We start from the raw sequence: 14091 nt of genomic DNA, 5'->3' as shown, positions 1-14091 counted from the left end.
ATAGTACTTCAGTTTCATGAATTTGTTAGGATAGGACCCTACAATAATCCATTTTAGCAAGTTATCTCACATAGAAACATGCATGCCATCTAAAAGGGCTCCTGTCATCTAAAATCCCTACATGAGCCAACAAGTGGTGTAACTGGGGGATGCCTTTCCATTGTATACAGGGCCTGACTGAGAACTGCAGTCATTAACTCTCTGGAAGGTCCTAGAGGCAGGGATTAATAGTCAGGCTGTCACTGTTTATGCTGAAAACCAGAAAAAACAAAGACAGATTTCTCAAAAGTGATAAGACAGTTAGACTAGAGACACTTACACTGCGCCAGATCAAAGAATCTGATTCTGGATGATAAATCTGGCTTAGTAGGAGTCGGTCTAGTCAAACATTGCACCATTAGTTGTCTTAGTTTATGCCAGAAAAATGTGCCAAAATACATGGACTTTTTCAGTGAAGCCATGTTAAAAAGAGTCTAAAAAAGTTAAGCTCTATTCACAGGATAGGGCCGATCTTGCTGATCAGTGGAGGTGTCAGTGCTGAGACCCTCACAGATCGCGAAAACGAGGGGTCAGACTAATTGAGCAGAGGCCGAGCAAGACTGTGCTGCTCTATAAATCTCTATGGAGCCAACAGCACTGTGCTCGGCGTTCTCCACCAGCTCCATAGAGATTAATGGAGCAGAATGGTCATGCCTGGCTGTCTGACAGAGCGACGAGGGGTCTGACAGAGGTACGTGGGATCCCATCGGACTCCTCGTTTTTGTGATCTGAGGGGGTCTCAGAACTGAGACCCCCACTGATCAGTAAGTTAGGCCCTATGCACGGGATAGGGCCTAACTTGTCTTTGTGGGAAAACGCCTTCAATAAATTTGGGGGGTGTTGTGCATTCCCACATTAGCGCTTAACCAGTCAACTTAGCATGTAGTAGGGTGGGAAAAATAGAAAATCCAGGTTGCCCCCTAAACCATCATGCAAGACTTTTAAGAAGCCTAATGACATGATGTGGATTTAAAGCCAAACCAGTTTATATATTCCAGAAGAAACAGATTCCAAACTGTAGAAAGAAATGTTTCGACCTGGTTGTGTCTCTTCAGTACTGTGTAAGGAATGGGTCTGTCTGAGTAAGAGGCGAATAACTGGGGTCAGGAAGTAAGAGATCTCTTGTACATGGAATGCTACATGCCCCCTATAAGTTTAAAGACGAAAGTCTTCAAAAAAATAGAAGAAACCTATATAAAAGAAGGTGTTGCTGTAATATACTCTCCTAATATAATATAATATACTCTCCTCCAGTTCTCACCTGAATTGACATTACCATCTTCTTTCATTAAAACGGTAACAACATAATAGAGTTTGTGTCCGTCTGCATCACTTCCATTATGCAAGCACTGATGGAAGTGGTGGAAACAGACCCTAATGGGAGCCTTTAAAAGTACACCTAAGTCAATGGACATTTTAAAGGAAATCAACCACTTGGCTAAGCATGTTTTAGACTAAACAAACTTATAGTTCCAAATGCAGGTGTGAAACGGACCTAACATTTATTTACGTAACAAGGTTAATTGGTTACAACATGTAAAATTAAGCAAATGATACCAGAATAAGCTTTATTTTCCCTTCCACATAGTGTTATAATAAAAATAAGTCAATAAGATATATTTATCCTAATATATTTCCATTGAAAAATACAAATTAAGTTGAAGCTGGCAATAAAAAAGGGTATCTGGTTTACAGCACCTATATGAGTTTTTCATATAACTTGGCTCCAGACTATAGCTAGAATTTTTTTCCCCAATGCGACAGCCTCCTCTAGTGTTGAAAATCTTTTTTGCTGCTATGGTTTTAAACAACCAATAAGAGGTCTAGCGTCTAAAACGAAAATTTCTGGATCCCAAGGACAAGCATTTTGGAATCTGTAGAATGATCCCAAATGAAGTTAAATTGCTGGAATAATCACAGCTACTGACAATTACTGGAAAGTTTGACGTCTCAATGAAAATTACACAGGAATTCTTACAGTAGTGTGTATGTACAGTAATGAATGTACATCTAGAATATAAATCACACTGTACATGTAACAGTGTATAATATTTAATGTGGTAATAATATTTATTGAATATTACCTGACTTAGTTGGATATTGGTATTCTTCTCATCTGCAGCAAGTATCACTTGCAAAGTTCCTTCAATGGTTTCATAATCATAAGGATCCAGCTAAAATAAGGAACATGGTTACCCAAGAGGACAATCTTTGTTTAAGTCAATAATAGAATTACTGCAAAATTAAATGGATTTTCAAGAACTGAAAATAGTGGGGAACAAGGAGTTGTTGGAACTAATAATGTAATACTCTTTTTGCAGGAACTGTGTTGCAGGAACCAGGAGTTGAAGTGGGCTAAGATTTGTTCTTAAAGGACATCTACCATCAGGTTACCTGATAGTAGATGACTATTGCGTAACTCCCCATCCCATCCCCGTGTGTTCCAAAGCTTTATTTCTTATATCTTTACAGTGATGCCATTGTCAGTCTTTTCGAATAGCTTTCACCAGCTCTCAAAACGCACTGGCGCGAGCATAAATTATATTATGGTGGAGCCTAATGGTGCTCTGCAGAGCACCACAAGGTAATGTGCATATCTTATATCTTTTTTTTTTTACAGAAATGCGGGCATCTGAGATAATCTGATGGTAGATGTCCTTTAAGTATTTTCACAGTTTTTGGTGTGTGAACGAGTTGCCTGCTCAAACATTTATTGCTGTAAAAAAATAAAAATAGGGGATAGCTATTAAAAATAATCACTGGGACTCTCAACAAGAGCAATCATGATGCAGTCGGAGACAGGCGTCTTGGTTGTCAAAAAAAGCTCAATGACGGTTGAATATGTTATTTTATGCATGTAATGCACTTACTGGCCACCTTTATTGTATGTATAAAAAAATCCCCTTGGGATGTATTCACACTTTGCGTTGGCATTGCATTTAGAAACACAATGCAAATGCAAGTGTGCAAGGCTTGGGCCGGACGTGTTCGGTCTAGATGCCGTTTTACACCTAAATAACATTGATGGTTATGTTATATAGAATTGTTTCCCCTAAATCCCTTCCTCATGCAAACCCTTCCCTTCCTTGGTTGAACTTGATGGACATGTGTCTTTTTCAACCGTATAAACTATGATACTAAACTATGATGTGAAAACACACAAAATGTGGAAAGCTGCAAAATTTAATCAGTGTCAATTCTCCATGCATGTGTTTTCGTCTGTGAATTTGCAGCAGATGAAATTCCTGTACACAGAATGACACACATTTGAAGTGGGATTCCGGGAATATGAACGTCTGATACAGAAACCCATGGTGATATAAATAAATGAATATAACAAAATTCAATGTCATCAGTCACAAAATGGAGCTTAAATAGTTGAATTCACAAAATGTTATGGCTCCTCTAAAGTAGGTGGAGTTATCACCAATTCCCATGATCCTTTAGTTCTCAGTAACAGCTCCTCCCTCTTACACTCTGCTCCCATTGATTATGTAACTGTCCTGCTCCGTTACCATAGTAATGCTGTGTACGGCCATCACCGCACATTATCTCACTGAGAGGGGTCTCACCACAACACTGGCCTTACAGGATGCACTGCAACCAACCCACTACAGCCAAACATTGTGATGATCACATGACCTGCCCAGGGATGTGGAAATGTGAACCAGCAGCATCTTCTGTCCTGTGACTTCTCCGGGGGGAGGAAATCAACAGACTGATTAAAGGGCCTTTTAGCATTTTAATTTTTCATTTCAGTCTATGTCCACAGCATTTTCTGATAAGGTAAGCAAAATTTTAAATAACAACTAATTACATATTAGCTTATATTTTAATGACCCGTTTGTATATGAATTATGCTGATTCCTGGAATACCCATTTAATGTTTTGTCTATTTTAGCTTATTGTAAAGATTCTTGCTTGACAAAATATGTGTGTATTGATGTCATGCTTTCACAACAGAACTGTTTTTACCTTTTGTAGAATTCCACTAAGACTAACAACAAGGTCTTGGGTGCTGTTAAGCAGAGGAATCATTTGTTTGGCCTTTGCCACCAGCAGAGAATGTTGATCAGGATCTAAGATGCAGTCACCATGGCTATTCTTCCAACTTGAGCCAGAGAGTAGTACAGTTTCTATGTAAAGCTGGAGGGCAGCATCTGAGTCCAACATAAAGGTACTGCCAAACACAAACAAAAAACTCAATGATTATAATTTTTACATAAAATCAAAGAAGTTTATGAATAATAAGCAATATTTACCGGCAATACTTTAAAATAAGGGCTGTATCCACATGCGAGTTCTGAACTAATGTGGAAATTAGCAATTTCTTCTGCTGAGAATCTTGTCTAAAGGCAGACTGGAAAGAAATCTGCAAAATAAGCAAATGATAACAGATAGTAAGTCTTATGCAACAAAACACATGAAACACCTGTATAAAACACAAACATATGACTAAACATAAAACAGAATTTTTATAATGCTTACAATATAAGGCCTCATTCACACAAATAGACGCCTATGGCACCAGACCGCGGTACATGTTTGTCAATGTACTTTGCAGGCTTAGCACCATGCGCCCCTATGGAGAGGGGAGTGGTGAGCAGCGTGTAGCATACATCTTGTGCTAGGGGCCAAGGCCTCTTTAACACCCATGTGGCTGTATACTGTACAGTTTTCATATGGGTAGCATACAGCCACATACATTTGAATGGGCCATGCGGCCATCAATTTAAATGGCTGCATCGCTCACCCTACCGTGAGAGAGAAGCAAACAAAATGTAGAGCATGTTGTATTTTCTCTGGTATTTTTGTTCCATACACCTCATTGAAGTCTATTTGAATGTTTAAAATACATATTGCATACGTGCTGTATACGGTTGTGCACCGTAAGCCTCCATATATATCCGTATATACGTGTAGTATCCAGGAACACGAGAACCAGTGGGAGGTCCAGTCTGTCAGCCAACTAATAATCAGCCATCCGTCAGCCAGCCCAACAAATGTTATACGGATACGGTACAGATACAGTGGCATACATTTACATACAGATGAAAAATGTCACATATACACAGGTTCATACAGCACAGAATTATTGGAAAAATCATACATCCGTGTTAAAGGGCCTAAGCTAAACAAAAATATTAGGCCTTGAATGTCTAAATACATAGTTTAATACCTCTACCAGTTTCCACAATGTTGACACAGTCACAATTCCACAGTTTTTAACTCATAATATCAATATTAACAGGTTTGCATGATATCCCCGATTCACAGAATACAAGTTAATAAGCTGATCGGAGAAGACTGCTGCGATGCCCACATAATGAAAATGGACCCCAAGCAATTGGGTGAAGGGAATCCCCAACTCACTAACTGATGGAGTCGAAGGGCAAGTAGCCACCCTGCCGCGCTATTCTATAATATGGGTGCATTGGAAACTGTAGAGTATGCAAAATGCTCAACTCGACACTCCCCTCATTAGTGCCAGCAGTGGGATCACCAGCTTATTAGTCACCTATCCTTTGGTGACATCCCTTTAAGGGAAATCTACTAGAAGTGTTTAAAAGGGTCATCACATGCAAAGAAATGGATTACTCCTTTGCAAAGTTGTTGGTGCCTGAATTTGCAGGGATAGAGTAAGCAGCTGTTTTGATGTCCCTATGACAAGACTTCCCCTTCTACATTTATAGTGCAATATTAGATATTCATTAAATCTAATATCTGTTGTTTTTTTGTTTTTTTTGTAAAACACTACTCAAAAACTCAAAGACTCAAAGAGAATATGTCAACCGCCCAGTAATCCAATAAGAAAGACTCCAGTGCTTCGGGAGATGGTAGATAAGTGAAATTGTATCCCTTATTTCAAATCCAGCTAAAAGCGTAGAAAATGGCAAGGTGCATAGTCTTACAGCATGGTATCCCAGGAAAAGACCTAAGCGTTTTGCTCGTTAGAGCCTAATCATTATCTACTTTCATCTAAAAATGGACATCTTTTTAAAAGGCCGCGCTCACTCCCCAGTATATCGTAATAAAGTTTTACTTACCCCAATATTGCCCAGTCGGTTGCCCCACTCAGCATCAGTAATGAGCTCCTGAAATTTTATCCTTTCTTCATTTTCATGATACACAAGGGCAAGTTGAGCTCCAACAACAGCAACAGCCTAAAAATAGATAATTGTGGCTTATTCTAAAAAGTCATTAAATCAAGTTTAACATTTTCTGTCACTACACTTCTTAACATACCAAAATTTTGTTGTAATTTTGCCATGCGTTGTTTATCACGTCCCAGAGCTTTTCGAACACTTCCTTCTTGGGTAGTAAAGAGCAGTATGCTAGAGCAAGGTTACAATCCACCACTCGAGAATTGAAAACCTGTGTCGGCAAGGAAACATATTTCAGTTTTCACACTTTCCGCTAGTACAGATATGATAGACTGAACAATCAGGTTTACTTTAATATTTGGCCAGCTTTGCTGTGTAGACTAGGCTAGAGTCATGACAGCTTTACTGAAAGCTACAGCTAGATGGCAACTCGAAACAAATTAAAATCTGTCATTTATTTTCCCTGTGACAAACGGACTGCACCTCCAGGAGACTATAATAATTTATGGTATTTATCTGTCATTTAATAACCCTCCACGGAAGGTACACATCAGAAGAATGCAGAAATTTCCAATATAATTAAAGGACCAATTTGGCTATCTTTGTGCAGCGCTGCGAAATCTGTAGGCGCTATATAAATAATACATTTCCTTATTTGTCATTGATGTAGAAGATTTTTATTGAGGACTGTGCAATTTTGTAATTTTCACAACTAAAATATCTCACCATTTTTCTTTCTCACCTTATGCAATAATGCCATTGCAGTATCCTTAATTATGCCAACAGTTTTTTCTCCCATTATTGCTATAAATGTCCTGGTCTCTGCCATCACTTTCTCATCATGCAACTTAAAGAAAGAAAGAAAAGAAAGTTAAATGCCCTCAGACAGAAGAATAATTTATCCTTAAACCAGTAATCAGAAAGTGCAGAATTAAACGGAGTCTATTCCAATTGAAATGGTTTCAGGATATACTGTAGTCTCCCGGCTTTATTTCAAAAATGTCTCTAAAATACTTTCTTCACTATGATAGAAAAATTAGGCAACACAATCTAGAAATAAAGCCCCGTTTAAAGAGAACCCGTCATGCAAAATAACCCCCCTAAACTAAATATATTTTCATAAACTGCCATTAGAGAGCATTGCCTCTATCCCTTCATTGTCCCTCTGCATGCCTGTAAACCTAAGCAATGAGGTCCTAAAGCTGTATGCAAATGACCTGTGAAATGTTCAATGAAGCATTAGCATATTCAAGCTGTCCAGCTTATTCATGAGTGGGAGGTACAGCCACACCCCCAGTGCATGACTGACAGTCTGTATAATGATGTGAGGCTGTATAATGATGTGCTTCCTGGTGCTGGTGGCCACGCCCCCTGCAGCCTGTGTGTGCATGTGTGTGTGTGTGTGTACAGGAGAGATACAGCAGCTCCAGGCAGCCATGTTACAGCAGAACATGTCAGATTCATGTGTAGCTGATGTCTGTGTCTCTCACCTGTATATTAGGAGGATGCAGCATGTCAGCAGGTACAGCACTCACACTAGCCATGCTTTACTATACATTACACACAGACATGAGCAGAGGGAGGAGAGCGGAGGGGGAACAGGGGTGACATCACTGCCTCTGACCATGTGACCAGCCTCATTTACATAATAAAGAATAGAGGATTTTACAATGATTAATGTATGAAATAACTAGATAAAGGCTGGGATGGGATCCTTGTGATCTGCTCCAACAGGTAGTAGTGACAGGACTAGTGACAAAGACCTGATGACAGGTGTCCTTTAATTAAGGAAAAAATGAAAATTTATTGAAAAATTTTTGGAAAAGTTCTCAATGTTATAAATTGTTTGCTTTTCAGGCAAATAGTCACAGCACCCAAAACTTCTTAACTAACATTTCCCTAATGTCTGCTTTCTGTTGGCATGGTTTTTAAGTGACTATGAGAGGGTTCTCCCCCCCCCCCCCCAGTAGCCTCTTTGATCCTCCAACCCACACATCTTCCACGAAGCAGGAGTTCTGCGCATACGCAGTAGCTCCGGCTTTGTAGCCAAGATCGCGTAGCCACTGGCCTGTGTTTTGCGCATACGTAGCTGCGTGCTGAAGATGTCTGGGTAGGAGGATCAAAGAGGCTACTGGTGTGTGGATTAGCCTCTTTAGAAAATTAATAGCTTAATAGGTAGATCTGTGGTGGTAGGTTTCCTTTAAGAAGTTTGTCAACCCTTTAGGTGTTTTACAGGGGTTAAAACATAATGGAGGTGCAATTTTTAATTTGTAATACATTCATTTAAGCCCAGAAATTTAAAATTCACAATGGATTAAGTGACAAAAAGCTCCAAAAAGTTTGATACCCAATTTCTCCTGAGTATGCCAAATCTCCATAAGTGTTGGTTAACTGCTGTATTGTCACACGGCCCGGAATAGAAGGGAAGGAGGCACCATTCAGAGCAGATTTGCCTGGTCATATTTTACAGACTATAAAATGTTTATATTTTTTGTAATGTGGACATATGGGGGCTTATTTCTTTCCAGTATGAGAGCCACTTCAGGTACATCATTTACAGGTTTTAAATAGCTAATTGATTAATTGATTTTATTAAATTTTCTTGGGGAGGAAAAGCTTTTAGGCTTTTTTTGTTGGCTTTACACCATACCATAAAAATAATTTATTATATTTATTCTATGGGTCACCACAATTTAGGCGATATCCCATTAATATAGCTTTTTAATGGTTGACTTGTTTTGAAGAACATGGAACAAAATTGTTTGCTTTTGCATCACCATGGCACAACATTTTTATTTTTTTGTAAATGGAGTTTTAGGGCTTGTGTTTTGGTTGACAAGCTGTACTTTATATTGATATCATGTTGGGGGTGAATGTTACTTTTTTGATCATTTTTTGTTTTCTTAACCCCTTAAGGACCAGGCCTTTTTGCATTTTCATTTTTCACTCCCCCCTTCAAAAATCTGTAACTTTTTTATTTTTCCATGTAAAGAGCTCTGTTTGAGGTTGTTTTCTGCATAACAAATTGAACTTCATAGTGATGGTATTTATTATTCCATGCCGTGTACTGGGAAACGGGATGCATTCAGAATGCAGTGAAAATTATGAAAAACCGCATTTGCGCCGTTTTCTTGTGAGCTTGGATTTTACGGCTTTCACTGAGCGCCCCAAATCACATGTCTATTTTATTCTTTGGTTCGGTACGATCACGAGGATACCAAATTTGTACAGGTTTTATAATGTTTACATACATTTAAAAAAAATTAAAACCTTCTGTACAAAAAAAAATTCTTCATTTTTCCATGTTCTGGCACTAATAACTTATTCATTCTTCAGTGTACGGAGTTGTGGGTGGTGTCATTTTTTGCGACTTTTGATGAAGTTTTTAATGCTTTCATTTTTAGGACTGTATGGGCTTTTGATCACTTTTTATAGAATTTTTTATATTTTTCAAAATGGCAAAAAAGTGGCATTTTCGACTTTGGGCGCCAATTTCCGTTACGGGGTTAAACACTGGGAAAAATCGCTAATATATTTTGATAGATTGGACATTTTGGGACGCGATGATACCTTATGTGTTTATGATTTTTACTGTTTATTTATATTTATATCAGTTCTAGGGAAAGGGGGGTGATTTAAACTTTTACTTTTTTTTACAATTTTTTCATATTTTTTGTAAAAAATTTTTTTACCATTATTTTAGATCCTCCAGGGTAATTTAACCCTGCAGGGTCCGATTGCTAATACTATATACTGCAAAACTACTGTATTGCAGTATATAGATATTTCACAATGATTTTTAATAGCCTGCCCTTCGGTGGCTATTAGAAATCAATGCACCTAGCAAGCCTTCGAGTCTCAATGAGACTCTAGGCTGCCATAGCAACCGATCGCCGTCCTCCGATGACATTCCAGGGGGCGGCGATCGGACATCCAAGATGGCGGCCGGGATTTAACTGCACGTTAGATGCCGCGGTCAGGTTCGACCGTGGCACTTAACAGGTTAACTGCTGCGATCGGTGCCAGCACCGACCATGGAAGTGACAGGTGGGTGAGCTCTCTCCATACACCCCTTGCCGCACGAGGACGATATAGTTCGTCCTTGGTCGGCAAGGTGTTAAAGAGGTTGATCTGAAAATATTGTCATTTTTGGGTGGTTTTTTTTTTACGGAGTTCACCATACAGTTTCGGTGGGAATTTTATTTTACAAGTTGTTACGGATGTGGCAATACCAAATATGTAGTGTTTTGTGGTGATTTTTACTATTTTCATTGTGAAATTAGATTTTTTTTATATCGGATAGGGCATTGTTTTTTTTTTTATTGCCTTTTTTTTTTTTACTGTTTTACTTTGTCCCAGGGTGGGACATGAACAAGTGAACATTTGCTCATTGTAATATACAGCATATTACATATTCAGCCTATGCATTCTGCATAGGCTGACATGAGCACTGACACAGGAATTTACTGGTGTCAGCCCTGGGACCTCATTGGACCTCAAGACTGCCATGGAAGCGGTCGAACCTTCGTGCTCTGGGCGGGGGATGGTGACCTGCCAAGTGAGTACATGATACTGCTGCATAGACGCCGAGGCCACCCTGACCAATGCGTCTATCGGGTTAAACAGATGGGATTACAAGCATAGTGCAGGAGCCTGGCTGTTACATACATGTACGGTGGGATGCGTAAAGGGGTTAAATAAAAAACAACTTGATTTTAAATTCTTTAGACGCTCCGTGATCCAAAAAAAATAGGTTTAGCATTTTAGCATCTCCTAAATTATGCATGTCCCCATTATCATGACTAGTGCCGCCCGCAAACGCTGCAGACAGATGGTGATGAATGCACAGTAACACTTGCATTGTGCAGCCGGCTGGAGAGCATTGTGGCTGCTCAAAGACTGTTTTAATACGCATGTGCAAGACTTGCAGACAGCCGGGTGACATCATCAGCTGTCTGCAGAGATAGCGGGGGGCACTAGGTCCTCACTCTATAATTTGTGGCCCAAACTGTTGGCTTGTCCCCTGGGCAGTAGATGTAAATGGAAAAAGTGTACATGCCACTGAAACTACAGCCAGCAAACGTCCACATTATGCATTTGTGTGCACTTTCAGAATAATGTTGTAGCACAAACATTTTTCTAAAGTGGCTAACATCTCTTTGTTTAGTCTGCAGTTCCTGATCTGAGAACAATTTGGAAGCATAAAATAGGCACAAATCTATAACGATATTCCCAAGTTGAAAACATCATTGAAGGTACCTTTTACAATCGTTTAGAGGTAGACAGAAAGAAATTGGGATAAAATTTACTATACCTTTACACTTAAATGATTATCCATATTATTTGATACACCATGTTGTAGACAGGTCCCAAATGCCAAAATCATAAGTTGTAAGGTAAGTTCACATTGGCTGCATTCCTGCAAGTTCTCCAACAATGCAATGATAGGCGTCTTAGCAGGTAGTAATGCATTTTCTCCTGTAGGATCACAAAACAACTGTAATAATTATATAATGAATGAATTGCTTACATAAACATTGAAACTAACAACAGAACAAAGTTATTATGGTAAAGATTAAGGCTTCAATCATACAAGAGGATAGGGAAGCAGTTTCATCAGATTTAGAGGCAGAACTAATGCATTCAAACAATTTCATACCAGCACTGTTATACACATAGAGGAACATGCTCAGCACTATACACACACGCTTATTCTTATCCTGTCCTAGCTTATAACTTCTTCTATGCCCCATCCTCGGCAGGATGAGGAGCTTGCAGTGATGGAGGAAGAATATAATAATAATCTGACCACTCCAGGTCCTTGCAGGGTAAAATCGGGACAGCTGGGAGAGGGAGAGCAGCGCAGAGCTACTGCCCCTCAGGTGCAATGCTTAGATAGCACTTCACCTGATCTCCAGGACAAGCAGGTCAGGAGGGTCTGGCAGTGCAAAATCCTCCCGACCTTTGGACTACAAGACAGAGGACATTTTAAGCAAGATTTTTTGCTAAAAAGTATGCCTCGTAATCCTTAAAATATGGTAAAATCATAAAGCATGTGAATAGAATTTAAAAACTCATTCACACACAAAAACTATATTTACAACTTTTGTGCTTAAAGGGGTACTCCGGGAATATGAACGTCTGATACTAAAACTCATAATGCTATAAATAAATGAATGTAACAAAATTTAATGTCATTAGTCACAAAATGGAGCTTAAAGAGAACCCGTCATGCAAAATAACCCCCCTAAACTAAATATATTTTCATAAACTGCCATTAGAGAGCATTGCCTCTATCCCTTCATTGTCCCTCTACATGCCTGTAAACCTAAGCAATGAGGTCCTAAAGCTGTATGCAAATGACCTGTGAAATGTCCAATGAAGCATTAGCATATTCAAGCTGTCCACTCTATTCATGAGTGGGAGGCACAGCCACACCCCCAGTGTTTGACTGACAGCCTGTATAATGATGTGAGGCTGTATAATGATGTGCTCTCTGGTGCTGGTGGCCACGCCCCCTGCAGCCTGTGTGTGTGTATAGGAGAGATACAGAAGCTCCATGCAGCCATGTTATAGCAGAACATGTCAGATTCATGTGTAGCTGATGTCTGTGTCTCTCACCTGTATATCAGGAGGATGCAGCATGTCAGCAGATGCAGCACACACTAGCCATGCTTTACTATACATTACACACAGACATGAGCAGGGGGAGGAGAGGGGAGGGGGAACAGGGGTGACATCACTGCCTCTGACCATGTGACCAGCCTCATTTACATGATAAAGAATAGATGATTTTACAATGAATAATGTATGAAATAACTAGATAAAGGCTGGGATGGGATCCTTGTGAGCTGCTCCAACAGGTAGAGGTGACAGGACAAGTGACACAGACCTGATGACAGGTGTCCTTTAAATAGTTTGATTTTATGATTCACAAAATTTTATGGCCTCTCTAAAGTTATCACCAAGATGGCTGCCACTGGAAACTACAAGTTCCATGATCCTTTAGTTCTCAGTAACTCCTCCTCTCTCTTATGCTCTGCTCCCACTGATGATGTAACAGGTTTTCTTGCTCTCTTACCATAGTAATGATGTGTAACTGCCATCCCTGCACATTACCACAACACTGGCCATACTGGCTGCACTGCAACCAACCCACTACAGCCAAACATAGTGGTGATCACATGACCTGCCCAGGCAGGTGCAGGACATGTGATGTGGACATGTGACCAGCGGCCATCTTTTGTCCTGTGTATGCTCTGCAACGGACCGCGTGGAGGAAATTAACGGACTGATTAAAGGGCCAGTAGCAGTTTAATTCTTCATTACAGTCTATGTCACCAGCATTTTTCTGCTAACGGAGCAAAATTTTAAATAACAACTAATTAACTATAAGCTTATATTTTAAGGACCCATTTGTATATGGATTAAGCGGATTCCTGGAATATCCCTTTAATCAGAGACATGATCTGTTCCTTCCAGATTTCTTACAAATTTTACATAATAGATATGGCAAAGATTTAGCAGTTATTTAAAAACCATGTTCACAAATGTTGTTACTCCTATGTGATAGCGATTTTTAGATATCCAATGTTAAAGTTGCAGTAAAAAAAAAGCTACCGTATATACTCGAGTATAAGCCGACCCAAGTATAAGCCGAGGCCCCTAATTTTACCACAAAAACCTGGTAAAACCTATATATTTTTTTACTCGAGTATATATGGTATTTTAAATACAACTCAATTCTTTATCTGGTTCTGTGTCACCTACAAACACAAAAGGATATTTTTTTTAAGACACCAGAATTTTCTATGTGCCATGGTACAGGAGATATGACTGTTTGAAGTGGCCCACCCTCCAGCCTGTCAGCTAAAGGCAGCATGCAGAAAGAGCTGCAGGAGAAACTTTGCCAAAAGTACACGCGTCTCTCTGACCCTGGGAAAAGGTG

The 14091-nt window shown here is 39.4% G+C and overlaps 1 protein-coding gene and 1 long non-coding RNA gene across 2 annotated transcripts in view; one reads left to right on the top strand and one right to left on the bottom strand.

The window, feature by feature from the left end:
* KNTC1 (kinetochore associated 1) overlaps window positions 1-14091 on the bottom strand; it is a 67740-nt gene that overhangs the window by 21559 nt on the left and 32090 nt on the right. The window contains exons 39-45 of the mRNA XM_072143999.1: window positions 11458-11621; window positions 6886-6990; window positions 6286-6414; window positions 6087-6203; window positions 4302-4411; window positions 4015-4219; window positions 2124-2213 (exon numbers count right to left, since the gene is read on the bottom strand). Coding sequence (XP_072000100.1) covers window positions 2124-2213; window positions 4015-4219; window positions 4302-4411; window positions 6087-6203; window positions 6286-6414; window positions 6886-6990; window positions 11458-11621 — 920 coding nt within the window. The remainder of the gene's footprint in view (window positions 1-2123; window positions 2214-4014; window positions 4220-4301; window positions 4412-6086; window positions 6204-6285; window positions 6415-6885; window positions 6991-11457; window positions 11622-14091) is intronic.
* LOC140122814 (uncharacterized) lies at window positions 3541-5729 on the top strand. The gene is made up of 3 exons (XR_011854378.1): window positions 3541-3825; window positions 4024-4216; window positions 5291-5729. It is a non-coding gene; the product is annotated as an uncharacterized lncRNA (long non-coding RNA).

The sequence above is a fragment of the Engystomops pustulosus genome, chromosome 1 (assembly GCF_040894005.1).
Source record: "Engystomops pustulosus chromosome 1, aEngPut4.maternal, whole genome shotgun sequence".
Taxonomy (NCBI): domain Eukaryota; kingdom Metazoa; phylum Chordata; class Amphibia; order Anura; family Leptodactylidae; genus Engystomops; species Engystomops pustulosus.
The sequence above is the reverse complement of the archived record's forward strand: the minus strand, read 5'-3'. Positions and strand labels throughout refer to the sequence as shown.